This window comes from Lonchura striata, chromosome 2 (genome assembly GCF_046129695.1).
Source record: "Lonchura striata isolate bLonStr1 chromosome 2, bLonStr1.mat, whole genome shotgun sequence".
NCBI classification, from domain to species: Eukaryota; Metazoa; Chordata; class Aves; order Passeriformes; family Estrildidae; genus Lonchura; species Lonchura striata.
In genome coordinates this window covers 90,380,115-90,407,982 of record NC_134604.1, presented here as the reverse complement: position 1 = coordinate 90,407,982, position 27,868 = coordinate 90,380,115, and the positions used below count along the sequence as shown (strand labels likewise).

Here is a 27,868-nt window from a genome sequence, read left to right as displayed (position 1 = left end):
CACAAATATTTACTCATGTTCATAAACAAACACCAATTCTATCTTTTCAGGTAAAATATCAAGAGAGCATGGCTCACCTGGGTGAACGTAAATGGACTCACGTGTTCCCTTTCCTGATGGTAGGTATTTCTGTGTATTTCTGTGTGCACATGTCTCTATAGTGTGCAAAGATAACAGGGTTCTGCTTGGGTTATTCATAACCACCCGTGAATGGTAGCAGACCCACACATGACCTAGGGACTGAACCTCAATGTAGATAATTTTCATTCCATAAAACGCCTGAGAATGTGCAGTTTAAACCGTGGCTGCTAGGAAGGAGGAGAAGGAGAAAGACCTAGGATGGAGCAGAGACAGAAAGTGCTAGAAGAGCACATTAGCGTGGCTGTGACATGAAGCACAGCCCTATTGTGGTTGAGGCCTGAGGCAGTGCATTATCTCTGGTTGTTATAGTTGTCCCTTGCAGTCACATTTATGAAGGCTCATTTAGAGCTGGGAGTCATGAGGGTGTGAACTCGGGCATTTGCTTGTGTGGGAGAGCATGTGAGTTACAAGGTCAGGAACTGTGACCTTCAGTGTTTTAAGGAGTGGCAGTGCCAAACAAGCATGAATGTCAGTCTCTGAGAAACTCTTGGAAATACCAGGTTGCTGAAACCTGCATCTGTTTCCATTTAAATAGTGTCACCACTTCTGCTTCTGAGCTTTAGGTGTTTCACTCTGCAGTGCTGGCCCTGCTGAACAGCAGCAAATGTGCAAGGGGAGGGGGTAAGGCATGGAGGACGATGGCAGTGGAAGTGACAGTGCTCTGGAATGCTCTCTGGTGACAGGTCTCCCTGGTGTACTCTGCCAGTGCCGAATACTCCAACTGCGGTGAGAACGAGTACTACAACCAGACCACTGGCATGTGCCACGACTGCCCCAAGTGTGAGCCGGGTGAAGAGCCTTACATGGTAATGCCAGCTTCTTCTGCTGCTGGGGGAACAAATCAAGCACTAAATGCAAAAAACCCAAATGCTTTGTTGTGTGGAAGTAATAGGTAGGAAAGGAAATAGGAAAGCTGAGGATGCCTAAGCAGGAGCACTCACACCTCCAAGTGTGCCATGGGAGTGAGGCACCTTGCATGCACGCCAGCAACCCATATCCCAGGAGCAGCCTGTTAAAAAAGATACTGTAAAAATGGAAAGGTTAAAGTTCCATACACAGTCTCTGAGTCTGTTCTCATCTCAGTAGCTATTTAGAATCTGATGCTGACATTCCAACACAGAGTGATAAATTGGTCAGTCTGGCTTGCTTGCCCTCACACTGACAAGTTACTTTTGCTCTCCTGCTAAGATATTCTGGCACTAGAGGAACTTGGATGTTTGGATGTTTCCGCAATATTTTAAATTATGGTTCCCAAGTAACCATTTGATTTACAGTAGGTAATTATTGCTTATTAGAAAAAAAAAATTACTGAAATCTTGTTTGGTTTTAATGGGATAAACATCCTATTGCAAGCATTTCACACAGTTGGTAGTCCCAAACAAGTATGTTTGAATAACCAGTTTGGTTTAGTTTTATTTAATCTAAATGCAATGTTCAGCTGGGACATGTGATTTCAGAGGTTACAAAATCTTATTCAAACATTGCCTTTTGGGTTCCCTCTGGGGTTTCCTAACCTGAAACTGCTGATAGCCCTGCTGCAGCTGTGTTTCTCCTGTAGGAGTCATCGCTATTCTTCCATTTTCAGTTCACTTTCTATCCAAGCAGCATCTGAAATTCACTTCCACAGTTTGCTGGATTATGGTAGAAGTAGTATGGGGGGGCCACTCACAAACAGTGTGATTCTCCAGTTCCCCTTCTCCCTTTCCAGCACACAGAGTGCTGCATCCTCATATCCCTGCATGGTCTTTTTAGGATAGACACTAACAGGCCAAAGGACAGACTCCTTTCCCTTTGTGCTGCAAGGCCAATGGGGCAGGCTGTGAACATTCTCTTTTGCTAGAAGTTGGTGTGCAGCACAAGACTGCTTTTGAGTGACTCTGTGTTGTTGCAGACATGTGGATATGGCACCAAAGATGAGGACTATGGCTGCGTCCCCTGCCCTTCTGAGAAGTTTTCCAAAGGAGGTTACCAGATATGCAGACGGCACAAGGACTGCGAGGGCTTTTTCCGAGCCACAGTCATGACACCTGGGGATCAGGAGAATGATGCGGAGTGTGGTCCTTGTCTCCCAGGGTAAGGACTTATCCACGGACCTCTGCTCTACCCAAGGAGAGGTAGAGGAGGTATGGGATACTCCGTCTACTGGGAGGTACTTTTCAGATGTCAAAATCTCTGACAGCCTTTCCATGTCAAAGTTGACTGTAGGTACAATACTGGTAAATTATGGTTTTTCATCTCTACTAAAACAATACATTTAAATATTTCAAAAGCATTGGTGAGTTTAATAAACACAGAATCGTAAAATAGTTAGGCCTGGAAGGGACCCTAAAGAAGATGTTTTTAATCTTACTGAAATCTCACTGTTTGGAACAACTAGATAACTTTTTCTTCTTACTAGAAATGGAAAGCGAACAAGCTCAGCTATGCAGTGCCATTTTAAACACTCAAAGAAATCCATCTTGACCTCCAGCTGTAGCTTCAGAGGGTCACCTTCTGAGTCCTGCCTCCTGCATATGAGCTGCATGACAGCACCTTAAATACCCTGTATGGTTTATGCTGGCACTACAGCATGTTTAGGGGCATAAAATATCACTTCTCCAGATATGAACAGCTGGCATATTTGTCAGTAGTTGACAGTATTAGCCAACATAGCTGTTCAGTGAGATTTACCAAGGCATTTTAGTCTCTGGGGTCCTTTCTACACAACATAATGGAGTCTGAGGAGCTGTTAATGTAGTGTTGTTCAGAGTAAAAACAAGTTTCAGGTCTGGCTGAAGGGGCTTAAAATAGGTGCTGTTTATTAAGTCCATCTTTGTAATGGTCTCTTACACTCGGTATAATTCTCATTATAATGGTGAGAAAGAAATTGCTACATTGGATATGTATATCCTTGACAATATTACATCTGAAAGTCTGTAAACTCAAGCATATATATGCACTCTTGATGTTTTTTTGTAGGGTGATTAAATACTCTAACATACAACCTCACCTTACACACCTTTTCAGCTTCTGCCACTATTCCTCTTTGGTTTAGAGAGTAATTCCTACTGACATTTGGCTTTTGTGCAGTTTGCAGACGCTGCGTAACCCACACCCCTTATAGCACAGGAAGCCCTGTTAAAGAGGCCCTGCAAGCTTCCAGGTTTATTTTATCAGTAAGTCTTTGTGAAATTTTCACAGTTTACAAATAAAATAAAGGACTTGTCTAGCTGCCAGCCAAACAGACTGATGATGTGACTTGAAAAAACTCCCTCTTGACTTCCCCTCATACATCATAAAGAGCAAGAAACTTAAATAGTGGTCACAGTTGCCGTTTTGCAATTCTTGTCAGGACTAATGAGGTCACCCAGGTGGGAGCAGAGTGCTGGCTGAAAATAATCAGCTTGCACAGCTGGTGCTTGGGGAGAAATCTCAAAACATCATGTTTGCACAGGTGTGGCCTGTAGCAGAAACTGGTCTGCCGGAATCTGGCTGTGTGCCGCTCCTCCTGCAACGCTCAGGTCCTGGGATTGTTTGGCAAAGCCAGCAGTAAGGAGAAACACCCTCTCAGCCCAAGCTTGAATAGATGGAATTCTCTAGATAAACTAAATATGAGCTAAAACAAGCTCTGAAGCTGCCCTGACTCCTCATGCTACTTAGAGTCCTCAGACACTGCTCCTGTGTGCTGGTGGGTGAAATGCAGAGCTTGTGTGTCAGAGCAGAGAGCTGGTGAGTAGCTGATTGTCCTTATTGTCCCCTGTGCCACAGGGACAGCCAGGTACCAGGGTGAGTGGCAGCTGGCAGGGTGCTCCATTGCCTGGGCAGTAAACCTCAGAGAGCCCCTGAGCGGATGGCAGGGACAAAAACAAGGTTTCCATTTTTAGAGGTTTGCTTCCATAAACAATGCAGACCTGGCCAAGGTAACAGCCCACATGCTGCTGTTTGCACTTAAGGACATCTCATCCCTTTGCTATTTTTCACCAGCTCAGTACAGAAGCCTGAGGAAAAGATGAGCATATGGCATATTCTGCACAAAAGTTTTCAGGCAAAATACTACTGAAGAGGCAGCCATTCCCAGTGGTTACAAGAGCCATCCTCTGTATTTTATCTTAAAATAAGTGCTGGATAATTATATATTTTGCCTTCTGGTTTTTTTTTTTTTGTTTTGTTTTGTTTTTTGGGGTTTTTTTTGTTTTTTTTCACTATTACTGATGACCAATTTTAGGGAAGGAGGCCTTTGGTACAAGAGGAGAGGTCATCCACTGCTTCTTTGTATTCCCTTTCATATAAAATAGAAATAACACTGTCATGCTCACAGAAGTGTGCAAGACAGGGAAGATTTTAAAGACTTAGTTCCAAAGCTGTGATCCTCAAAACCACAGTTCAGTTGCCAGTGAACTCTAGAGGTACCTAGACTGAACCTCCTGGGACACTGCAGGCTTTGTCCTCTGCTCCCTGCCCAGAAGCTCTTCTATCATGCCAAATAGACAGGTTAAGAATGTGGAAATTAGGTGTGACTCAGACTATTTCCCTTAATGGGGTGATCCATTAGGTGTTCCTGGAGTGAGACTGAGATCACAGCTGACTACAAGCAGGTCAGAGCAAGGGTTCCTCTAGCCTGGTTGTCTGTACTCATTCAGTAGTGGCCATAAGGAGTAAGAACAGGTCAAGTACAATAATAACACATATTCCTTATGCTGTCCCAGCACCTATTTTCAGCTTGGGATAAGTCTCCAGTCCCCTCACAAGATAGAATTGCAATGGGATCATTTTCTTTTTAAATGCAGTCAGAAATTCCTCTTCTACTGACATTTTCCCATTTCCTGTGTTTGTCCATGGCCACAGCAAATGCAGGATCAGTTTTCTGAGAGGTTTTAAGAGAAGGAGTGAATGCTCCTCTGTTTTCTGCATGAAAAGGTTTAGCCAGTTAATTTCTAACTGGTTAAATTTCTAATTTCTAAGTCCCACCCTTGCTGCTCTGGATAAGGCAGCAGATGCCTCCACCAAAGATACTCCTCCTTGATGTCTCTCTGTAGACTGCTCCCTGCTGAGGACAACACCCAACCCTCTCCACCTCCTGCCACAGTCGCAGGCTCCTTGTTATGGTGGGAGGGCAGACCTAAATCTGAGTCCAAGTCCCTGAGTCTGGAATGAGACCACCAGGGTTAGGCCAAGATAAGCCAGCATGGTGTTAAGCAGGAGAATAAGTCCATTTTTCAGTCTACCCTCTATTCTTGGATTTTGTCTGTAGCTTCTCCAAACCTGAGCCTGGCAGGTGCAGGGAAAGAAAGAATAAACATCATAATGTAAGAGTAATACTCTGCAAATTTATTTTGTCATTAGCGGGTCACTTCTCTGTAGTTGGTGATATAAAGCTATCACATATTTCCAACATTACCTTTAATATCTGGTGCTTTGGAAAGTAACCAGAAACACAAATCTGTTGCCAGTACTTTGTGGGGATGAGTCATCATGCTTGCAACTGCAGAGTTTCCTACTCACATGAATGAATGTTTGCCTTCCATGAGTATCCTTTTCAGTTTTCTTTACATGTCCTCCACCATTCTGCATTGTGGTGAAAACCAAGAATTCTTCCACCAATTTGATTGAATTAATTGTCAGAAGAATTGTTTGTCTTTCCTAAACCAACACAGCTATTGGAGTGGATCCTAACTGTCCTGTATTTTTCTTCATAGATTTACATGTATCTTTGGGCTTCCACTCCTTTTTTATTTTTGTGGTTTGACAGCCTTTTCCTGTGTATTTATTAACTGCTTTACAACCTAAAATTATGTAGGTCCCATAAGAGAAGAAAGATGAAGTTTTGCTCCTGAGAGAATGGTAGACTGGCACATGAGACACAAGAGATATTAGAAGGATGAAGTGAGGGTGAATCTTTTAAAACCAGTAAGAAAGAAATGAGGAAATATGTGTAGCTCCCCTACTCTCTGAGTTTGCTCCAGTCCCTGCCTCCCCCTTTGCATCTCTGTGTATTCCATTTCCTAGACCTGTATCTCTTATTTGTCATTCATTAATATACCAACTGGTTTTGAACCATTTCAGCAGTGATTTCCTAACAATGCATGCATTTTCCAGAAAAAACCCATACTTCACATGCATAGGCAGGTATATAAGAGCAGAAAACAGATCCCCAGTTGCATAAAGTGTTTGTAATGTTGAGTTCCTGTCTGCACAGAATAGATTAAGAACTTATTCATCTCTTCATTAAAATATGTAGTGATTTACAAGTGATTTGTAAAGACATATCTGTAACATCAACAGTATGATGTTACATCAACACATGTATGATTCTGATGTAATTACTCATTAGGGTGAATGTGGATCCAGCTCTTGAGTAGCCAATTACCATATTTCAACACTAACTTTATTAGCAGCCCAAAAGTTCAAATTATGAAAACCTTTCCTTCACACTTTAATTCCACTATCAAGGACTAGTTTATAAACAATACAGCAAGGAAATTAAAAAAAAAAAAACAAAACAAAACAAAACTGTAAAACCTAATCTGCCTTGCTCTGTGAAGGCATTTTTTCCCTGTATTTTTTATTATGATCTGGCTCAGATTTGGTTCTAAGATTACAAAGATTATTATTACGGTGTTTGTGAGAAAAATTAGCTAACCATATCTGACTGGTGGTCTTGCTTGAAAGATTACTGCTTCAAAAAACTGCATTCTCTTACTTTGAAAAATCTTATATCAGGGCATGCTGTAAACTGCTGCTTGAACTCAGCAGGGAAACTAACGTTGTTTTAGGCAATGTTACCACATCTTGTCATGTCTAGATGTTTGATTAATTACATTTTAGGAGGAAAGAAAGAAGAGAAGCACACTGTCTATTCAGGCAATTTGAAAAAAAAATATCTTTGCCTCAGACTGCTTATAAAAGTTTTTTTAAATGATTTTATCTCCCTATAATTGGTTGCTGCTGAACCATGTTCAGTCATATCATATTAATTTGTGCTGTTTTGCCTCTTCTTGCCTTTCACTGCAGTTACTACATGCTAGAAAACAGACCTCGGAACATCTACGGGATGGTTTGCTACTCGTGCTTGCTGGCACCTCCCAACACCAAGGAATGTAAGTGTTCTAATGTTTCAATGCACTTCATCTGGTTTTGACTTAAAATCATCTGGAAGCTCAATGTGAAATCTTTCAGTGATGACAATTATGTTCAAAAAATAAACCCAGCTCCAGTTAAGCAATTTCTGTTTCCAACTAGCCTTGCCAACAAAGGGAGAGAATGCTTATCGTTTGAGGAAAAATCAGAATCTTTGATTTTAGGATCTACGATTGCTCATTTGCCCTCCAGTTTTTCATCTGTTAAGATATCCCATGCAGGACTTATTAGGGTTACTTAACCAGTAGCTTCAGGAAATCCCATGTCTGTATTTTTTTGTAACTGACTTTCAGTTGAGCTGTAAAGAAAACATGGGACAATTTGTAGATTTGTAATTTGTAGGAGTAAAAGGGTATCATACTTTTTCATATCCTTTTGCTGTAAAGTGATTCAAGGGTGATGTCTGGTGGTCAGCACTGATAAGAGAATTAGTTCTGTAGATTTCACTGACAAAAGGGTCTCTAGTTTGCCAGTTGAGGAAATTGTGTGTGAATGTTTGTGTGACACCATAGAAGCACCTGTTTTTTTGCATAACATATATGTGCAATGACTTATCCATCCTCATGCCACAGGGAGGAGGGACAGCTCACACCAGCACTGGCCTGCAGAGCCAAGCCCCCAGAAAACTGATGCCTCCTTTAGGGGGCAAAGAAAGTGGGGAAAAAAAAAAAAAAAAAAAAAAAGAGGCTTTCTCTGAATGACCAAATTTCATTAACACCCCCTCAGAGAATCTGGAGGAGATCAGGACAAAAAGCTTTCAAACAAAACAACAAAAACCCAAGCAAGCAGAAAAAATTAGTAGTTCCCCAGCAAAACCTGATGCCTCTAAAATAAAACTCCTGTCCATGTTATCTTCTTTTAGAAATCTTTGTCATGAAAAGGTGTTGAAATATTTTGTCTGCTTGATTTGAAAGCAGGAGCCGAAACTCCCAGAGCATTTATTTATGTATATAAATAGCAATTGCTTCATTCAGATGCTGCAGAACTGTGTATCACTGGTGCTCTGGGAGTCACTTTAAAGGAGAATAGGACATGAACATTTACCACTTTCTACAGTTTAAGAGCTTGGAGGAGCCAGGGGATGATCCCCACCTCACAGAGCTCCTGGTGAGCATAGCAGTGCAGAAGGAGGCACCTCCCTGAGCTGTCTGCATACAGTGGCTGCTCTGTTGTACAGCTGCTCATCCCACTTGGCTGCAGAAACCCACCCAGCCCTGAGACTGCCCTCCTGCTGAGACAGTGGGAGTGAGTGAAGGGCATGGTTTTGGTGAGATAACATCTGTTTAGGAGGTGAAGTAAGGGTGCTAGGGAGGACCCAAATGCCAGATACAGGAAGAAGGTGCAGAGGTAACTGAAAACACAAGGGTAGGAAGGTCGTGGTTTGACCCCAGCTGGCAGTCCAGCCCCAAACAGCCAGTCACTTACACCCACACACACAGGGAAGAAAACCAGAAGGGTAAGAGTTTGAGATTGAGAAAAGACAATTAAATAGGTAAAGCTACACACATCCAGCAATGCAGAACAAGGAATCCATTCTCCACTTTCCACGGGCAGTTCAGTATGCCATGGGGATGCTCAGCCATCCCCAGGAAAGCTGAGCATTATTACACATTATCACATGTAATAATGACTTGGGAACACCAGCACCATCACTCTGAATGTGCTCCTCTTCTTCCCCAGCTTTGAATGTGCTCCTCTTCTTCCCCAGCTTTATATGCTGAGCATGACACCATATGGTGTGGGATGTCCCTCTGATCGGCTGGGGTCAGTTGTCCTGTCCCCTCCCAGCTCCTTGTGTCCCCAGAGCCCTCTCACTGATGGGGTGAGTGAGAGGCACAAAAGGTGCTGTATAAGCACCACTCAGCAATATGGAAAATATCTCTGAATTATCAACACTTTTTTGGTCACAAATCTAAACCATAGCCCCATACTAGCTGCCATTAATAAAATTAACTGTACCCCAGCCATACCCAGCACAGAGACTCATGTGGGACATGAGGGGATAAGCAGTTGCACCTGGCTGCCCCTGCTATTCTATGGTGGGAATAGAATCATGGATACTGCTGACCCATAGCTGGAAATTAATCCCTTCCTCAGCTCTGATGGTCTGTCTCAAACAAATGCTGAAAGAGGTTGTTAGTAATATCTGTCATGGTATAACTTACTGATTTGGGAAGAAACTACCAGATCTTATGGCTTTTACTCACCTTTGTCTTTTGTAGGATATCTGGCAGATACAATAGGTAATGTGTTTCTATAAGGAAAGTATGATCAGTACAACTGATCAACCACATGCAATCTTTAGCTTGATAAAAACAAGAATAAATATGTATTATCTTTGTGAGGCATTTAGGCAGGTGCATAAACCAACAAATTGATTGGATACTAATATAAAAGAAAACATTAGTCCTAGAAGTACTAAATATTTCCATTTTAGTCAAGTCCATGAAGCCAACCATTTGCCTGTGTTCAACAAGTGTTCAAAAAGCAAGAAAGTGTCTCAAAATCCAAGTCTAAGCTCAGGTGATTTGGTTTATGATATCTAAATCTCTGGACTGCATTTGGAAAGGCAGTGCCCCAATTCATAGGCATTAATTTATATTCCATCTGGAAAATCAGCCTTGCTGCAGGAACCCCCTGAAATGCTCCTTCAGATGATGTTTTTTACACATTTCAATGTCATCAGATTATACCAGTCAAAGCAAAGAAGAGGTGACATGGCAGTGCTGCACAACTGTGGCATTTTTTGAGGTTTGCAAATTCCAAACTCATCTAAGTGCTCCACTTTGAGCACATAACCTTAACAACAGGAGGAGGCTTCTGTCACATGAAAGATAATATCAGCATTTTGGTAGGAATGGTTCCTTTGTGCAGAACAATCTCTGTTTATTTACTGTCTGTCAGGATGGAGAACCTAGTATGAAAACTCCAAGTGACCAGGAATCTTCTGTTCCTTTGCTGAAACTTCAAATAGCAGTGGACAGCTTTCAGGAGCCTAAACCCCACACTACAGTGTTGCCTCTCCTCCAGAGCTCCTATTCTTCAAACTCTCCTGCAGGTCACAAGGAAATGAAAATGGAAAATTTCTTAAGAATAGGAGGCTCAGGGTGACAAGGTCTGAGTTTACAACTCTATACAGAAAAATGAGAGCAGATAAATCCTGTTTCAGTCCTTCATTAGGTGCTCTCCTTAGCTGTAAACATTCCTTGCTGGGGAAGTGCCTGGACTATGTGTTACAGATGGCCAAGTCCAGGGGTATGTGCCCCTGCATGGAAACTTGCTCAGGAAATTTGCCTGATGACACATTTCATCTGCAGAAAAGTATTTGGGTTTGATCAAAGGGTAAGCAAATATCTTTCAGTTCATGTGCAGTCAATAAAACTTGAAATGGCCAAGGACACAAGATGAACAGCCATGCCCCAGCATCTGGAAATAGTGTAAAAAGGACTTGAAGTGAGAAAGAAATTCTTTGATGGGCCTGTGTCACCTTGTTGGGTTTTTTCCCCCCTCCTTAAGGACTTGAGACATAAATAGCACAAAATAGCATGGAAAAGATGGGGAGGAAAGGGAGATGATTCACAGAGGCCAGAGGTTTAATTGGGGCAAACGTGTTTATGGTGTTGAATCTCACTGGTCTGAAGGATGGGAGCACAGTTCTGCAGCCTGGGAGGAATAACAGGCTCCAGTGGCAGCCTGTCAGCAGCAGGCAGAGGAAAAGGGCTGTTCACACATGAGCACAACAATGTGTTGTGTAGCAGGAAGGTTTTTTTCTTACTGTGAAGAAGGTGAACATCACCAAAAAGACTACAGTTTGCCCCATCTTGTGCACTGTGAAACAGCTGTGTAAGATTTCTGGCCTCTCAACATGCAGCTCCCTTGAGTCTCCTGTTCAGGAGCTCCTGCGCCGAGCACAGAGGAGCACAATGTAAAACATCAAAGGTGTGAGAGCTTCAGCTGTGCTTGAGGTAGACCATGAGCCAACAATGCCCCTTGCTGGCATAAATGGGGATCTGATACCTCTGTGATAAATAACAGCACTGCAAAAGGGAGGGAAGGCAGGTTTTCCATGTAAATCAAACCATTAAGGTAATGAACACCAAACCACTCTAAGATGTGGCTTCCTACAGTTAATGGTGCTGGATTCTCCACCAAAACCTCTGGAACTGAAGTCACTTAAGACCTCTGACTGTGTAGGATGGGTTTTATTGTTTTCTTTTTCTTTTATCCAGTGCAAAAGACAGAAACTCCATATATGGAGTTTTTCTGGCAGAGAGGTACAGTTACTGCTGGAAGAGATTTTGTCTTTTAGCAGCTGAAACTCTCAATTATGTGTGTTAATTCTCTTTCTCTTCAAACCTTGATATTTATCACTCCAATTCAAAAATGTTGGAGAAAAAATCAAACCCTGCTACACTAACTTTAGAAACACTTACTTTGAAGCTGAATTTACACAATTGCATCAAATATACAAATCCTTTTCCACTCACAGATTATTGGTCTAGAGAACGTCAGCAACTGATTGAGGGTTTTCTTTTTAATCCACTGTATATATTCATAAGTGTGTATGTGCATAAAATACTTCATGTTATTTTATTTCACCTTTTTTGATGGATTTGTTTATGAAAAGAGATACAAAAACCAACCTGTGTAAGTTTTTAGGTCTCACACCTACCAATGATAGCTTGGGAAAATTAAAAAAGAAGAAAAATATTGATAAAGGAAAATATCTGTGGTCAGGCTATTTTTTAAATACCAGAGAGCAAATGACATCTAGAAATAGAAAATATTATTTTTATCATTGTATCATTAGAACTTCAAAAATAACTAAACAGATGAGATGGAACAATTGACTAACAACTGATGTTTCATGTGATGAGCTGTAATCAGGGGGGCACATCTAAATCCATGTACTGAAGACTCAGAACTCAGCTTCCTTAATTGAAAGGCTTAACACAAACAAGCCCATTGCCAAAACCACTTTATTAGTTAAAATAATTATTTCAGATATTTTAATTTTAACTTTCCATTTTTTGAATCACTCATTTCCATTCCTTGCCAGTTTTATCCTTTTGTAATACAATCAACATAAGGACCTTTTTCCCTTCTGTTTCAAATTATGCCTACAAACAAATAGGCTTATTATCTGGAACTAACATACTTTTTTTCTTTTTTTTGGGTTGCTTGATCTCTGAATATCCACTTCCTATTCACATATGTACTGGGAGAAGGCTGTGCTTTATTATTCACTGCTTGTATTGTCTGATTCTTCTCCTCTAAGGATTTATCCATATTAGGAAAGGGACCTAATCTTAGTATCAAATTGGCCAGCTTTAGCCGCCAGCCTTCAAGGGGGGGATCTGAGAAGAAAATGTCTCCTATGCTGTCCTCAGCTGCTGGGAAAGCTGAGCTCAGGTATCCCTCAGGACGCTGTGTGGTCCTGGTGCAATTCTTCCCAATAAAACCACTTCAATGACTTTGATGTTTGCACTGGTGCTGGAGCTGCAGCTCCCACAGTGAGCACCACCTGTGCATGGGAGGCTCTGCAGGATTGCTCTGACTGGGTTCAGGAGATGAAAAACCTGCAGAGCTGCTGGTTTTTCATCTCACCACCCATTCCGATGGTATGGCCACCAGGACACTGGGGAAATGGGACATCAGCTCCAGGCAGGTCTGTTCTCTTCCTTATGATGCTCTAAAGTCATGACAACAAAGTTTAAATAGCAATTATCCCCTTCATGTTGCACAGAGAAAGGGGTGATAACAGAATTCCTGGATAGAAGATTAAGTCATGGAGTGTTTTTCTATGATTTTCCAGTGCTGTGCAATGATTACAGCTCCCAGTGAGTCCTAAAAAAAAATTTCAACAGATGCAAATAAATTGTCAGATTAAGGCCATGTGGCCTATAATCATCACTTTCCTGCCCTGGCAAAAGGAGAGAGAAATAAAATAGTTATAGACATGATAGAAAGCACAACAGAAAAAAAATCTTTCCTTTTATGTGATGTGATTACTTACAGAGAGATTGACCAGACTGAAAACAAAAGTTGGGGATAACTTTCCTATCATCATTTTCAGAAGTTTAATTCTCAGGAATTAATTTATTTCATGCTCTTCCTGGTGTAATAGCTACCTACACTAACTGAAGTATCTACCTGACTCCAGAAGATATCAGAGTAACTTATAGTATCTGTAAAATAAAGATCACTCAGGCAATCCTGCATTGCATAGGATATATTCTGTTATCAGTGATATTTTCAGAGTTGGTTTATGTTTGGTTACTGAAGTCATATGTAGGCACCTCAGAAAGCAGGTTGGCTTTGACAGCTGCTTTAGCTTCCATGACTTTCCAAGTGCACAGCCATTCAATTTGAAATCTTGTTTTCCTAAGTTTGAAAGAAAACCTTTCACCTAAGTACCTGAATACAGATTTACATTATTTAAATGTTCTGACCTTTGCTTTCTACATATCTAGGTCTTTATTTATGACTATGTTTAGTTAAAATCCATTTTTAACTTTGCCAGCTATAAACTGTCTACTTTTATAGAATTTCAACTCAGAATAATTTATTTTTCATCTCATATTTCAGGCTGATAATTACTTATTTGCATGTGTCTTTTATCCTACTTCAGCCCATAAAAGAATCTCAGTGATGGCACTCACAGCTTGTCTGTGCCATTCATAGCTGGACTATGCCTGGGAGAGGAGAGATGCATCAGGAGAAAGCAAGCTGCACTCAAGAGCACTGAATAGATACACATACAGACACATAAAATGTGTCTTATTTTATGATCACTCTGATAGTCTGTTGTGTACAGACTTTGGGGATTTTTTTAACATGCTATTAAGTATTAAATAGGCTCAAAAAAATCTGTTGCTAGTTGTGAGCAGCAGTCCTTTGAATGGACCAGTAAGCTGATACCCACAGCAACAGATGTCAGGGGCACATATGGTCTCCTACTGCACCAGATTTTATTCGCTCACAAACACTTGCAAGGGGGCATGGTGGTAAAACCTCTTTCCCTGTGCCCTCCCCCTCCTCCTCTCATAAATCTGGTAGTTTTGTTTGTTACTTATTATTGTAAGTTGTGTCTCAAAGTACAAGAACAACTGGAATACTCTGTTACATATAGCAGAAAGGTTAATTGAAACAACAACAAAGAAGTATGTTATTGCCCAGCATTTGTTTCCTGAAAGAACAAAAGGCAGCTGCATGGTAATTTAAGTTAAAGCTATCTTTTGAGTTAAAATCCCCAAACATTCAAAAGTGAATACAGATTCAATTGTTCTTTTAAACAATAAGTATGGAGCATTTTTTTTTAGTGTTTAGACTCCAAGAAAGTTACAACTAAATCACAATTTTTTTGAATAAAAACATCTATAATGCAAAAGTTGACCAACCACCAGTGATAAACTTCTTTCCTAATTTCTTTATCACATTCTTACAGTATTGCATACAGGTGTCTAGGAACATAAACCACTCTTTTACACAGCAATATTACAGCCATCAGTCTTTATTTAAAAAATAGGGTTGTTTCCATATGGTGTGATATAACACCTTAGGATGCCTCTGCCTTGGCTATATCTAAGTCTTTATAGATGATGTGTCATCTATATTGGAAGCAGAATTAATAATGTGATTGGGATGCAAAACTGTCCACAGGAACAACTGACATTACAGTCATAGTGTGGTGCTGACTGGGAAAAAGCAATGAGTTGGCTCTTTTACTCATACAAAAGGGATATAAACTGAAATTCAACAGGTGGCAGTTTCGTTCCTCTCATAGTGCAGGTGCATGAATTGGCACTTTCATCTAAGCCACATCTAAAGGAAATCTTTGGCTCATAATGGATATGCCAAATTATTAAATTTGACAGTAGACTTAAAATATCTGTAACAACTAACTCCCTCCCAGGCATGTGTAGAAGGCCACCACATTCTAGCACCAGCCTGATTTTGCCATGCCAGCACTACAGAACAAAGGAGGCGGCTCTGCTCCCATGCAGGGCACCCTGTGCTCAAAGGCCCTGGGGCTGAAGGCTCTCCCTGGTGTGCACAGGAGAGGGGAGGGTGTTGTCCACGTCTGTGCATGGTGTGGGCAGCACGCCCTGCCCTGGTGTGGGGGGGCTGGGTGAGGGGTGGCAGTGATGCTGAATGAAGAGTGGTGACCTTCCTGCTTACCCTTGCTGTGCTACTTGCTGCTGCCTGACTTCCCACTTTGAAAGGCTCTGCTTCCTTGCACAGATGGGTGAAAAACATGAAGTTAACTATACCAAGAGACTGAAGATTATTAGGCAGAAATACTTCAATGACTTCGTGGTTCAAGTTAAAGAAAAGAAAAGCAAGTCTGCTAAACTCACTCGGGGAGATGAGCTGAAGCTTGTTAGCTAAACTCGAGGCAGACAAAGCAGCCCAGCTTGCCTGTGCTCACTGAGGGGCAGTGTCAGAGAAGCTATTGTTGACTTGTTGCAGCTTGCAAGGACCATGCAGAATTCCAATTGGCTGTAATTGGATTTGCCAGGGGGGCTGCAAGAATAGACATAAGCCTGGTGTGTGTGCATGAACATGAAGTAAAGTATCAGGCCAAAGCACTGGCCATTTGTTACAATTCCTCTGTTGTCCAGCCACAATGAGTAAACACAGAGGTCGTGACCAAGGATGATTCACTTCAGTTTGTGAAGAATTGCTGAAAATTTTACAAATTACCTGTCTTTAATGTCCACTACATGCAGATGACCGTTTCATTTACTGATCCATAGATAGTCTCATTGCATTACAGTTTCTGGAGCTCAAAACTAATTCTTAGAAAGAAATCTGTCACAGAGAAAGGACCAGAGGCAAGACTTATGTAATAAGCCTTAACCTTCATTTGCAAAATACAAAATGCGTCCAAATTAATAAACTGGTATATTTAAAACCTAATGAAAACCTTTATTCAGTTTGAAAAAATACCAATTATAATGAGTCAATCAATTTCCTTCCAACAAATAATGTTTGAAAGAAGTTTTATGATTGTTAGAGAAAATTTCTTTTGAAGACACCTGCAACTCATACTTTGCAGCCTCTTTAGGTGTACATTTCTCATTCGCAACATGCAGACATGTTTTATTTTAGATAGTACTTTTTTTTTCTTTTTAAAAAAACATTTCTCTTCATTTGAAGAATGTGCATATTGCTTTGTTCTTAACCATAGAACATTTCTCAGACAATTCCAGACCACTTGATTTCTTGTCAAGTTTACCTGGTGATTTTATTTGTTTGAATATTTACTTGGTCAAAAGAAGGGCACAGTGAGCTCTCATCTACTCCAGTTGCCAAACCAGCTTGTGGAGCCATGTGCTGTGCACACCTTACCAGCTGACTGGGACAGCTTTTTGCCTTAGGACTTCTGAATTTAATTATCACTACACTTTTTCCACGGACAACTAACACAAAGCAGGAGGAATTTCATACTTCCTCCAAGACAGAAAATGATTTTCACTGTCTGTTGATAGTAGCTGTTTGCATAACATACTAACCAATAACATTGAAGTTCATTTGAGACGGAAGATAACATTTACTCCCAACCCTAAATTTTGGAATATTATGCTAACACCCTCCTATATAAAAGCATTCCTATAAACAGCTTTATTCCTAATAATATACACTATTGTTTCCTATTGTCAAAATATGTTATTTTATTACCTGGTTTAATGCTTTGAGAACTTGGTGCATGGTACCAAGTGAAAGACTAACCTTGACTGTAGAATTTAGACCTGGAAACCCCTACTGGACAATCTCATCCCTCTGACAGGATGAAGTTTTCCCTATAGCTTCTTCATTTATTGTTTCAGTGAATTTTCACTCTCCCCAGAATATAGATTTGGAATGACAAGAGATCATAAGACACATACTGCCCAGTTAGATTCTAGGAAATTCTAAAATTCCCTTTTAAAACAGTACAGCGCCATGGAACAGAAAAGCAATCAACACCATTATTTGTCACCTTCCCTAGGTTTTCCCATGGAGTCATGAGGGTTTGCATACAGCTTTACAGTGATGCTGCTAGTGAAGGTTGCTTGTGAGATGCACTAGTTTGATGAATCTACCAGCTAAGTCTCAGTCTGCAGTTGCAAATACTAGAGTGGATTGTAAACTGAGTAATCAGCTGGACCCTGGAAAACTCTCTGCTGCCCAGGACAGATCCATAACATGGGAATCTATGTGGAACTGTTGGCTTTTTCTTCTGCGTTTGTATCTGTTCAGGAGTTTGACTTTCACTCCTTCTGGACAGTGTACACAAACATGGTCTGTAATCCAACTTTCAGGCTATCAGTTACACATTTCTGGATTAGGGACATCTCAAAGAGCGAGTAGTTCTTGGGTCTTTTGCTAATAAATGGGAATGCAACCAAGCCAAGTAAAGGCTCTCTTTCCTTGAGCCAACCCGTTCCTTTGACTGGACAAAGTAACAATGGAATTTTGTTATTTTTGTTTATGTTGCAGGTGCAGGCTCTAACTCTGGCATTTCAGCCATTTTCCCAAGCACCTCTGGCACAAGCACTTTTTCACCTTACCAGCATGCTCACAAAGGTAAGAATGCACTCACAGGGTTAATTTCGCAGCTCTATGTTTTGAAAGGGGCATCAACAAAGTGCAACCAAACTGAAAATATCTGTTGCTATTTTCATTGTCACTCTTTCCAGATTTCTAGAACTATTAGAAATAATACAGAATTCATTTTTGTTTCTCAGTTAACAACAATGCTGTTTGTCAGTTCAATGTAACAAGTATTTGAGCTGTACCCAGTGATGCCAGCAATAAATTTAGCTCATTATTTGTAGCTTTACAGAAATAGCACTATGCCTCAGCAAAGCTTAGCTTAGAATGGTGAAAATAAATTCATGCACAAATATGGTCAGTCTCTCATCGAAGTAACATAAACAGTTCTCCAGCACAATCATTTGGCTTTTAAAAATTTTTGAACCTGAGAAGTCAAAATGGGAAAGGTACAGTTAATAAGGTACTGACAGTGCTGGTCTTGGTATTGTCTGAAAACATGACTGTTAGGACCACATTTTCAGAGAAATTAAAGCTTTCACGCTTTTTAGCACATCTATAATTTTCTGCATCCTTTCACACCTTTTCAATTCTAGCCTTTCCCATCCAAGTTTTCTTTCTGAATATCTTTTCACCTAGCTTATTTTAAATTCACATTTTAGCCATACTGTTTTTTAAGTTTCTGTTAGAAAAACATCCATTTTTCCACATGTACATTGTGTCCTCCTTTTAACTTAGAGCTTTTGAGGCAGCCACAGTTATCAACAGTCATTTTAGCTCTTTTTTCCTTTGTATGTTTACTGGTTTTTTTCTCGTCAAGGCTGATTCCAAGAATGCAGTGCTACAAAAGCTTCTACTCTTGTTTATCTACAGCTTCCCATATTAAAATACAATTTCCTACATCTTTGTATCTGATAAATCATACCATCAAATATTCTTAATGAGTACTACTACCTGTTTCTTGCACATTTATGCAAATATCAAAATTTTGAGAATTTTTTAATTAACTTGCTTGAAACACAACACTGAGTTTTTCAATGCTTAACAAGTAATCAAGACTCAGATCAACTAAAAGCTTATGCAAACCATGTGTAGAGCAAACTGCAAACTGTTAACTAGTCTCTGATCCTAAGACTTTCTTCTTAATTTATTTTTTTTTATTCCAGCAGATCTTTCAGGACAAGGACATCTGGCTACAGCTCTTATAATTGCTATGTCTACCATCTTCATAATGGCTATTGCCATTGTCCTCATCATCATGTTTTACATTGTAAAAACAAAGCCATCTGCTCAAGGTAATTGTTCAGTAGGTAAAATTTTAGTTGCAAATGATATCTTTAGAAAGGTTCTGAGAATAATTAGTGTTATATTTGTATATTCTAGCCTGTTGCAAGAGCCACTCAGTAAAAAATGTCGAAGCTCAGGCTAACACACAAGAAGAGAAGAAAGAAGTGCAAGGTACAAATTGGTTTAGTTTTGCTTTTTCTATCCAAGACAACACTGGGCTTAAATATTCCTAATACTTTTCTCTTAATTACAGTTTCTCCTTTGGAGTATATAAAACTGTCATCAGTTTACTGAAGAATTGTCTATATTTTTTGTGCTTCCAGAATGTCACTTAATCCTCTTATAGCAATTAAAAATATAGTAGAGAGATGTATTTTGTCAGTGGGGTTGCCAGCAGAGCTAGCTCCTGACACAAAGCACTGGTTTGGAAACTTATTGCTAATTTAAACTTCTCTAATTGTTGTTCTACAGATAATGTTGTGATCTTCTCTGAGAAAGAAGAGTTTGAAAAACTTACAGCAACTCCAGCTAAGGCTGTCAAAAGGTGGGTAAAAGATAAATATATTGCCAGTTTCACTGAAATGGGGGAGACACATGGTCATCATTCTTCCTGGTACAGTGGAACACATAAATTTGATGGGTATGTTGGCAAGTTGCTGCAGCAGGGCAAAGACCAGATGCCTTAGTAGGCTTTTCCCTCTCTGGTTTCTAAGAGATGAAAACAGACATTGTGAAGAGACACCTGTGTCCTTCCCATTCCCTCTGTGACCAATTCATCAGCTCTTTGGCCTCCATCTCCTCTTTTGAGAGGTTAATTTCTGGGTCCTGAGTGCAGCCCTCACTCACATGGCCTTACTGAGATTCCCCTTCCCTTCTAGGCAGGAAGATAAAAATAGCAGCTACAGGCTTTAAGGAAACCTTGTCCCTAGCATCATCTGCATGGCATGGTGTGGTAGTCTTTGTCATCTTGTTTCTGCCCAGCAGCCAAACTTGCCTGAATAACATGATTAAGGTGGGCTTAATGCTGTCTTCAGTTGGAAAATCCCTCTGTAAAAGGCTTCTTGCAAGCCACCTGTGACTGTGGGGCTTGGTGGGAGTTGCACGTACACACTGGGCTGGTGAAGGCCATTGCAGTCACAGGATTTTAGAGGAAAGGCATTTTAAAAAATGGAAAACACTTCTATTTCATTACTCTCAGGAAGCAAAAAGAAGATAACTCGAGTCTATCTATGAGAGACTAAGATAACCCTATCCTTCATTTTACAGTGAAAATGATGCATCTTCTGAGAATGAACGACTTTTAAGCCGGAGTATGGATAGTGATGAAGAAGCTGCAGTTGACAAGCAAGGGACTCCAGAGAGATGCTTGTTATCTTTAGTGCATTTGGCCAGAGATAAATCTTCTACAAGCAATAAATCAACTGGGGTAAGGCTACCTTGAGATTTAAAAATTTAGAGCCTTTTTCTACTTTTTTTAAAGAAAAAAATATATAAACTATCAGCCCCCCAAAATGCATAGTAGGATAGATCAGATTGATTTACAAGAGCTTCTCCAGACAAACTTGTTATAGAATCTCCTTTGCAAATGACATATATGCATACGTATAGTGCTCAAGGATAGAAATAAAATTTCCTACAGGACTAATTAATTTGCTTTTTTGAGTGCAATATTACACCTATATAACAGCAATCCCCTGTCATAGCTAATGCTAAGACAGTAAAATGATGAAGCAGGCTGGATTTGGCTGACAGCAGAACATCTGAGTATGTTGACCCAGCTGCATTGGTATTTCCACAGCACAGACTTCTCAATAATATCCAGTGTTGTGCTTGGTTTCCATATGGAATTTTGAAAAAAACCCATGGTTTGAAGGTGATTCCTGTGCTCTGAAGGACACCGTAATCCACTGTTTTGCTGTGGAAAGCCTTTGCTTCTTCCTGTTGAGCCTGCACTGCTCAGGGCTTTTCATCTCACTTGGAGCATTTTAAGGCACAATTAACCCACACCTCACCCACACAACCTTTCAGTTTGTGTTAACATCAAACTATCCTTAGAAAGAAGGTGTCTACTCTGATTTTTTAGTATTTCTAATTTATTTTTAAATGGCTATAGCTAGGTCCGAATCACATTATTAATATCAGACATCAGATATCGTTTAAGAAAATATAGGTTTGAAAATGCATCTTTTCCTGTTTGCATGTTTTAAATTGTTGGGAGAATCAGCTCAAAATTTTTAAAACACACCACTTTTCAGCTGAGATGAGACACACAAAATCTCAACAAAAGTGAAATGGTTTTGTAGTTGTAGATATTATTCCAATGCTCACACTTTAAAGTTCAGGTTTTAGAGGTCTCTCTAAAATATCCAACTTTATGATACTTCTGTAAATACTGGCTTGAAATAGGATAATACACCTTGAGTAGTCATGAAATCAGAACACTTCATAAGAAGCAGGTTACCTTCAAAAGACCCTATTTCATAGATACATTCTCCACCTAAAACATGGACTACTTCTTCCAGACTTGTTCTAACACATCCTCATGGACTAAAGACTGATGACAAGGCTGAAGACAGACTTTTCAATGAAAGAGCAGATTGCATCAAGATTCTCCACTCCATACCTAAGATGTCACAACTAAGCCAGTTGCCAGAAGTTAGAAGAGCAGTAATTTTCTTCAGATTGGGAATTAAGCAGAGTTACTAGCACAGGAAAGAGTACTCAGAGCAGTTAGACAGGGATGAAGAAAATTAGAGGCTTGCTATTAACCAAGTCTTCTTTTTCCTAGTTATTAAAAAAACCCATTTGCAATGTGCAGCCACACAGAGGATCATCAAGCTAAACATTTCCAGTTTGCTTTCAGCTTAAGATTTAAACACTCCCCCCCCCCCCCCATCTCATGGCTCTGGTAAAAAGAGCGCCTTGCATAATTCTTCAAGGAATTACTTAACCTGCTTCTTTACCCTGAAAGTGGAGGGAGAATGGAAATAAGGGCCTAATAGTTTTCTTAGAAGGAGTTCTAATAAACCCCATTAAAAGCAAATTTCCTGGTTTCAAGGCTCTGACACAGGTAGTCCAAGCCTACAATATCAGCACGACTGACCAAGTGAAGAAGCGGACGGCGCGCGGTGCCTGCATCGCGCTGCCCCGCGGTACAACGCGCTCGCACCGCGCCCGCCGGGCACGCTCCTGGTGGAGCGGCCACTCTGCCCTCCAGCTGCAAGCCCATCAACCCACGTCATTGATGCACCTTGCCCTTTACTGCCCAAATAAAGTGAAGGAAACCTTTCCACAAAACTAAGTACTGAAAGCAAAGCTTTTATTCAAGCCTCGTTTGCAGTGAAAAGTGACAAATTTGTGGAGATAATGCTAGAGTCCTGTCAAAAAGACAGCTTTTCAGAAAGCTCAGTCCTAATGAGAGCTGGCACACAGAAGAAAATTTCAGTCCCTGAGAGCTCGTGACATTTTGACATTTGTTTTCACTCCACATTGAATCCAAAGCCAAAACTTGAGAATATTTTACTAAATGAAACTATATAAAAGTGTCCATTTTTAGCCTGAAAAATGTCAGGTTTTCAGCCTTGTTTCTTGCTTGTCAAAAATGACTAGATCCCCCTGGACCTCAGATTTTTCCTCTCCCAAACTTTGCTTTTTTTTCTTAACCTATCTGAAAAATATTTCAGTTAATTAGTAATGCACTGAGCCTGTCTACTTCAAGAGACAGAAAAGAAGAGCCCCTCCCCTACAGTTCTCTTAGATTATTTGAAGAAGGCAATTTCAGTCTGAATTTAATACCTTGTATTCAGTCCTGACCTGGCTTACCTAGACATCCACATGTTCATCATTGCATATTTGGTACTGGATTTGCCCTCATTCTCAGGAGCTAGAGCAGAAAAGTACTCGCTCTCAAAAAAAGTCTAGAAGTTGAAATGAAAGATCTCTAGCAGTGGCAAATGAAATCAGAAATATGTGGAATAATTGCTGTGTCATTTCTTTGAGTCTTCGAAAGGGACCCTTGAGGACACTGTGTAATAACCCCATGAAATGGAGAGGTCCCACAGACTTTCCACTGCTATCTGCTAATTGTTTGATCTTGTAACTGAACAATTAATGAAATAAATCTCTTCTCATTTAGATTCAAAGTCGAAGGAAAAAGATACTTGACGTTTATGCTAACGTATGTGACGTTGCAGAAGGTGAGTGCACAGTTTGAGCCTATGTTAAAATATGAAATCAAATCACAAGCATTTGCTATAAAGTAAGAAACACCTCTGGCTATCTATGGAAAATAGTCCCAAAACAAAGAAGACACTCTGGAGGCAGATTTGTATTCACTTGCCAGGACCCTTGTGGTGCTGTGACCATAGAGCTGTCCAGGCTGGGCTTGGGCTGGAGAGGCCACAGCTTCTCTCCAGGCACATGCATGGCCTTCCTTCCTGTGGGGAGCAGGAAGAGTTGTGGGGGGCTGTGTTGGGACACACAAGCAGACCAAGATGCAGAGAAGCAGTTTTGCATTCCCCATCTAGAGGAAACCTGTTGGTCTTATTTCTTTAGCTAACAGATTAAAAAAGAAGTTCCAGATATGAAAGTGTGGTTTGGGGAGGGTCAGGACTGAGGGTAAGACAAAAGTCTCAGCCTACTCTGCTTCTCTAAATTCTGTCCCACATCTCATAACAAATTGTAGAGTTTCCAGGCTGTAAGTGTTTTGACCCTGTTTAGCACTTGACTATATGAACTGTTTTGGTAGGAGACACAAATTGAGCTCCCTGCAGAACAGGAGATGTGACTGTATTTACTTCCCACACACACACACTTTATGTGCACATTTATGAGTATGCTGTAATTCAGGGAGCTTTGTCTACCATCAAATTATTGCTGATGAGTAAGAAGCAGGAAAACTACAGAAGCATTCTGGTTTGGGAAAAATGCTGTAGCTGGTTCTCTCCTCTGTTTTCTGAACATGAATACATAGAAAATATGTCCAGGAGAAAAGAGCCTTTCCCCCCCAGGATGAATGTTAAATCCTCCCTAGAGATTCACGATAGTAATGACAGTTAAGCCCTTGGAGGGACTTTTATACTTGCATCTGGCATCATTACTTCACCTCACTTCTCACTTTCCTACAAGGGCAACTTTCAATTACAGATATGTTTCAGCAGCTGCTGGTGACAGTCTCAGAGAAGGGTCAAAGCTGTCTCTGGAGCTCAAGCACTGAGCCTGACGTGCAGAAGTATATTAATGGGCCTGCTCACTAGGGACGTAGTTGCAATATACATTTTCTAACAGCTAGTAAATTGTTGAAGGAAAGGGCAGAGCCATGGGAATTCATACAACCCATCTATTACTTCTTTTCCAGGCAACTTTTTACCCTTATTATGATATCCTACTGTCATTATGAAGAATTAATTTGGTAATATGCAGTAGTAACTCTGGATCTGGACATATATCATGAACTATCACTTAAAGATTTTAGCTGTATTCATTACTAACAGTGTAATCTGTTGTACTTTAATAAATGTCAAGACTTGTACCCAGGGTCACCTGACAATCCCCCCCATCCCTTTGCAGGTCTGAGCCCTACAGAGCTGCCTTTTGACTGCCTGGAGAAGACCAGCCGAATGCTCAGCTCGACCTACAACACAGAGAAAGCCATAGTGAAAACGTGGCGTCACCTCGCCGAGAGCTTTGGGCTGAAGCGGGATGAGATTGGCGGCATGACAGACGGCATGCAGCTGTTTGACCGCATCAGCACGGCAGGCTACAGCATCCCAGAACTGCTCACCAAACTGGTGCAAATCGAGCGATTGGATGCTGTTGAATCCTTGTGTGCAGACATTCTGGAGTGGGCACAAGCAATGCCAGCTCCTGAACCAGCAGGGACATCCTGACATGCCTGCCTGGGGCCTGCACCTCCACATCAGAAGTGTGATTCCAGTTAGCACTGCATCAAAGACTTTGGACGAAAGACCATTGATGCTTCTTCTACATAAATGGTCACAATAGCCAATGGGAAGCTCTTCTCTTTGACTTCTAAAAGTGAAGTAACACATCTACCAAAATGAGAGCAGAAATTTCCCAAGAAGGTTGGCATGAAACATGTCATTAAACAAAATGATCATGTTAAAAAGTTACGGATAATAAGCAGAGACACGAACATCCATTTTGCAGTCTGTGTATGAGTAGAAGGGCAAATAACCCTTCTGATATCCTTCCTGCATGTCTCTTATTCATTCAATGGTTCAATGGTTTAACAGTTACAGCCAGAAGCAGTACCACAGCTACAGTATCAATAAATACACATTAGGCACATAGATTTCTATCTGCTCCACCCAGTTTCTTTTTCTATACTTATTATGGGTTTGTTGAATCTAGAGTATTGCATTATGTGCATAGGTGTATATGCACAGTCCTCAGATTGACTAACTATGGTACATGGAAAAAGAGTCACCATAACTTACAGATTGAAGTGTTTCAAAACAATCTACATAATGCACATAAATGCACTCTTGGTCCATTCTGACATTTCAGAAATTATAAATTCCAACTGCTGACTTGCTGAGGACAAGCTAGTTAGCAACTGGGCAGTAAAAGTGGGCAGATACTCCTTGCAACTGGAGAGCAAAATCTTCTTTTCTTTACTGTGAAGAAAAAAGCAAAACCAAAACCAGACTGTCCACTACCATTAAAAATATACTTTTCCAGTAGTGACATCTATATATCAAATTATACTTCAGCCAGAGGAATTCCAGAAAACAGTGGTGCACATGTGACACAAAGAGCAAAAAGAGTAGATTTCTTTAATGACCCCTAAAATGTGGAGAAAAAAAGTGTTTTTAATGCTATACTCTTGTAAACCTAGACCATGAGCAGAGAATCCACCAGCAACATTAAACTCTTCTGGAAGATAATGCATTATTGTGAGTTTGTGAAGTACAAAAATTGACCTAATTTGGTATTCTTTTAACTAATGTCTGATTTTCACAGTTAAAATTTATCTAAAATTCATTCAGACCACAGATCAGTGTCTGTTACCAAACCTATTTGCCTGATTTATAGCCAAAATAGTGATGATGGATTTCACCAAGTGCAACCATTAAATTAAGAGATGTGTCAATTACATAGAAGTACTTCTTAAATTCCAAAATGCACAACTGAACAAAATGCTATAAAAATATTTGCTATTACTCGGAATTAAACAACCAGTATTCCATTACTTAGTAACTAGATGTTATCTATGATAGTATCATAATTGTGCAAAACATTTATCATCACCCTTTAACATCTATATTTAGTATCATTTCAGCACTTGATTTGTATATTAGGGGAAGTAAATACTGCAACATAAAACCTATCCCTCTCATTATTTTTTTCCACCCTTTCTTTTGCAACATAAGACACTCTTAATTAATCTGCATATGCCAAATTTCATCAGATTTTAACTCTTCTTTCAGTGATGCAGCAAGCTGCATTTATTTGAATTTTAACTACCTGATGGATACCTGATGGAATTTAGGTGTGAAATTCTTGAAAGGAATGACAAATTCATACAGATTTCATCAACAGGCTTCAATAAGATTTCTAGATCTGCTTACAGCTCAGCAATATTCAACATTATTTTCAAGACCATGAATTTGCAGGTTTTACTACTGCTACTAGAAAAAAAAAAAAAAAAAACAAAAAACAACAAAATGGAAAGAAAAGAAAAGAAAGAAGCATCAAGATTCAATTTTTCTTGTGCCAGTGTGTAACTACAGTGTTATTCAGTGGACTGCCTCCTATGTTTTATATGCCATTTAAAACAACACATCACATATTTGTTAAAAAGAAGACAAAGAAGATAAAGGAATCTTCATATTTTTATGTTTATTGGGCCGTGAAAAGTTAGGGTTTTGAAACTGATGGTGCCAATGCAAACACAGACTATTTAACATTATTTTATTTGGTATACAGTATTTTATTGATATACAAGGGACATACAGGATTGAAAAAAGAATTCTGTAGGTCTTGACAAAGCTTACTTTCTAATAACTTTGTTTAATGCTGTATATATAACTTATTATATTGTAAAATATGAATATAAAATATACTAATAAAAGAAAGAGGTCAAACACAGTTGTATTAGCCATTTCTTTGATTAAATAGCACATTGCCTTATAAATCTGTAATTAAATGGGTTAGCCAAGGGCTGGCAGGCACATTCCTGTGGTAGGGGAGTGTCTTGGTAACATATATGGAGCAATCTTTGTATTCTTGTAGGATACTGCTTCTCTGCATCACTCAGGAAACTTGAAGCAGAAACCATTTTGTCAAGAGAATTTGTATTCAGTATTTCACTTGAAGGTAATGCAAAAATGCTAAGCCCCTTGCAATTCCTCAGACAATCTGTAAGTTTTTTTCTGTGTACTGAGAACTTTACAGACTGTGAGACTAGTGAGTAATGTCACAGTAACAGTACTCTCATTAGCATGTCTTCATTCTGCATTTCTAAATTAGCAGTACTTAACAACATTGCCAGAAATCTTAACTGGATGCTTTCACTTCATGACAGGATAATTGTGTTCATGCAGTCATAGGCTGCACAGGTGGGACCACCAGAAGAACTGCAGGCTTCTGTAAAAAAAACCAGAGCACCAAGTTGGATTTCCCCCAGACTGAACTACTTACTTCCTTATAAGACTTTCCTCACCTAATCCCAGCTTCCTAGCCTGACCAATGGTGTCCCAGTTTTTTCCTTAGAGAAGCTTGCTGGGCTTTGCAGACTTTCTCTGATTTCGGGTTGCAATCA

General features: G+C 40.1%; 1 protein-coding gene across 1 annotated transcript; it reads left to right on the top strand.

Annotated features, from left to right (window-relative positions):
- Positions 1-56: 56 nt before the first annotated feature.
- Positions 57-25,226, top strand: EDAR (ectodysplasin A receptor). The gene is made up of 11 exons (XM_021545571.3): positions 57-119; positions 825-947; positions 2,033-2,214; positions 7,132-7,217; positions 17,743-17,829; positions 18,963-19,091; positions 19,180-19,254; positions 19,555-19,627; positions 20,350-20,509; positions 23,219-23,279; positions 24,652-25,226. Exons 1-11 carry the CDS (start codon positions 69-71, stop codon positions 24,969-24,971), a joined length of 1,347 nt encoding a protein of 448 aa, XP_021401246.1. The 5' UTR covers positions 57-68; the 3' UTR covers positions 24,972-25,226.
- Positions 25,227-27,868: the final 2,642 nt, after the last annotated feature.

Bases quoted from the DNA above. Each gene is read 5' to 3' on its own strand.
- EDAR (XM_021545571.3), top strand. From the start codon at position 69: ATGGCTCACCTGGGTGAACGTAAATGGACTCACGTGTTCCCTTTCCTG. The intron at 17,830-18,962 runs GTAAGAATGCAC...TTTTTATTCCAG, and splicing joins TTACCAGCATGCTCACAAAG to CAGATCTTTCAGGACAAGGA. The intron at 19,092-19,179 runs GTAATTGTTCAG...TGTATATTCTAG, and splicing joins AACAAAGCCATCTGCTCAAG to CCTGTTGCAAGAGCCACTCA.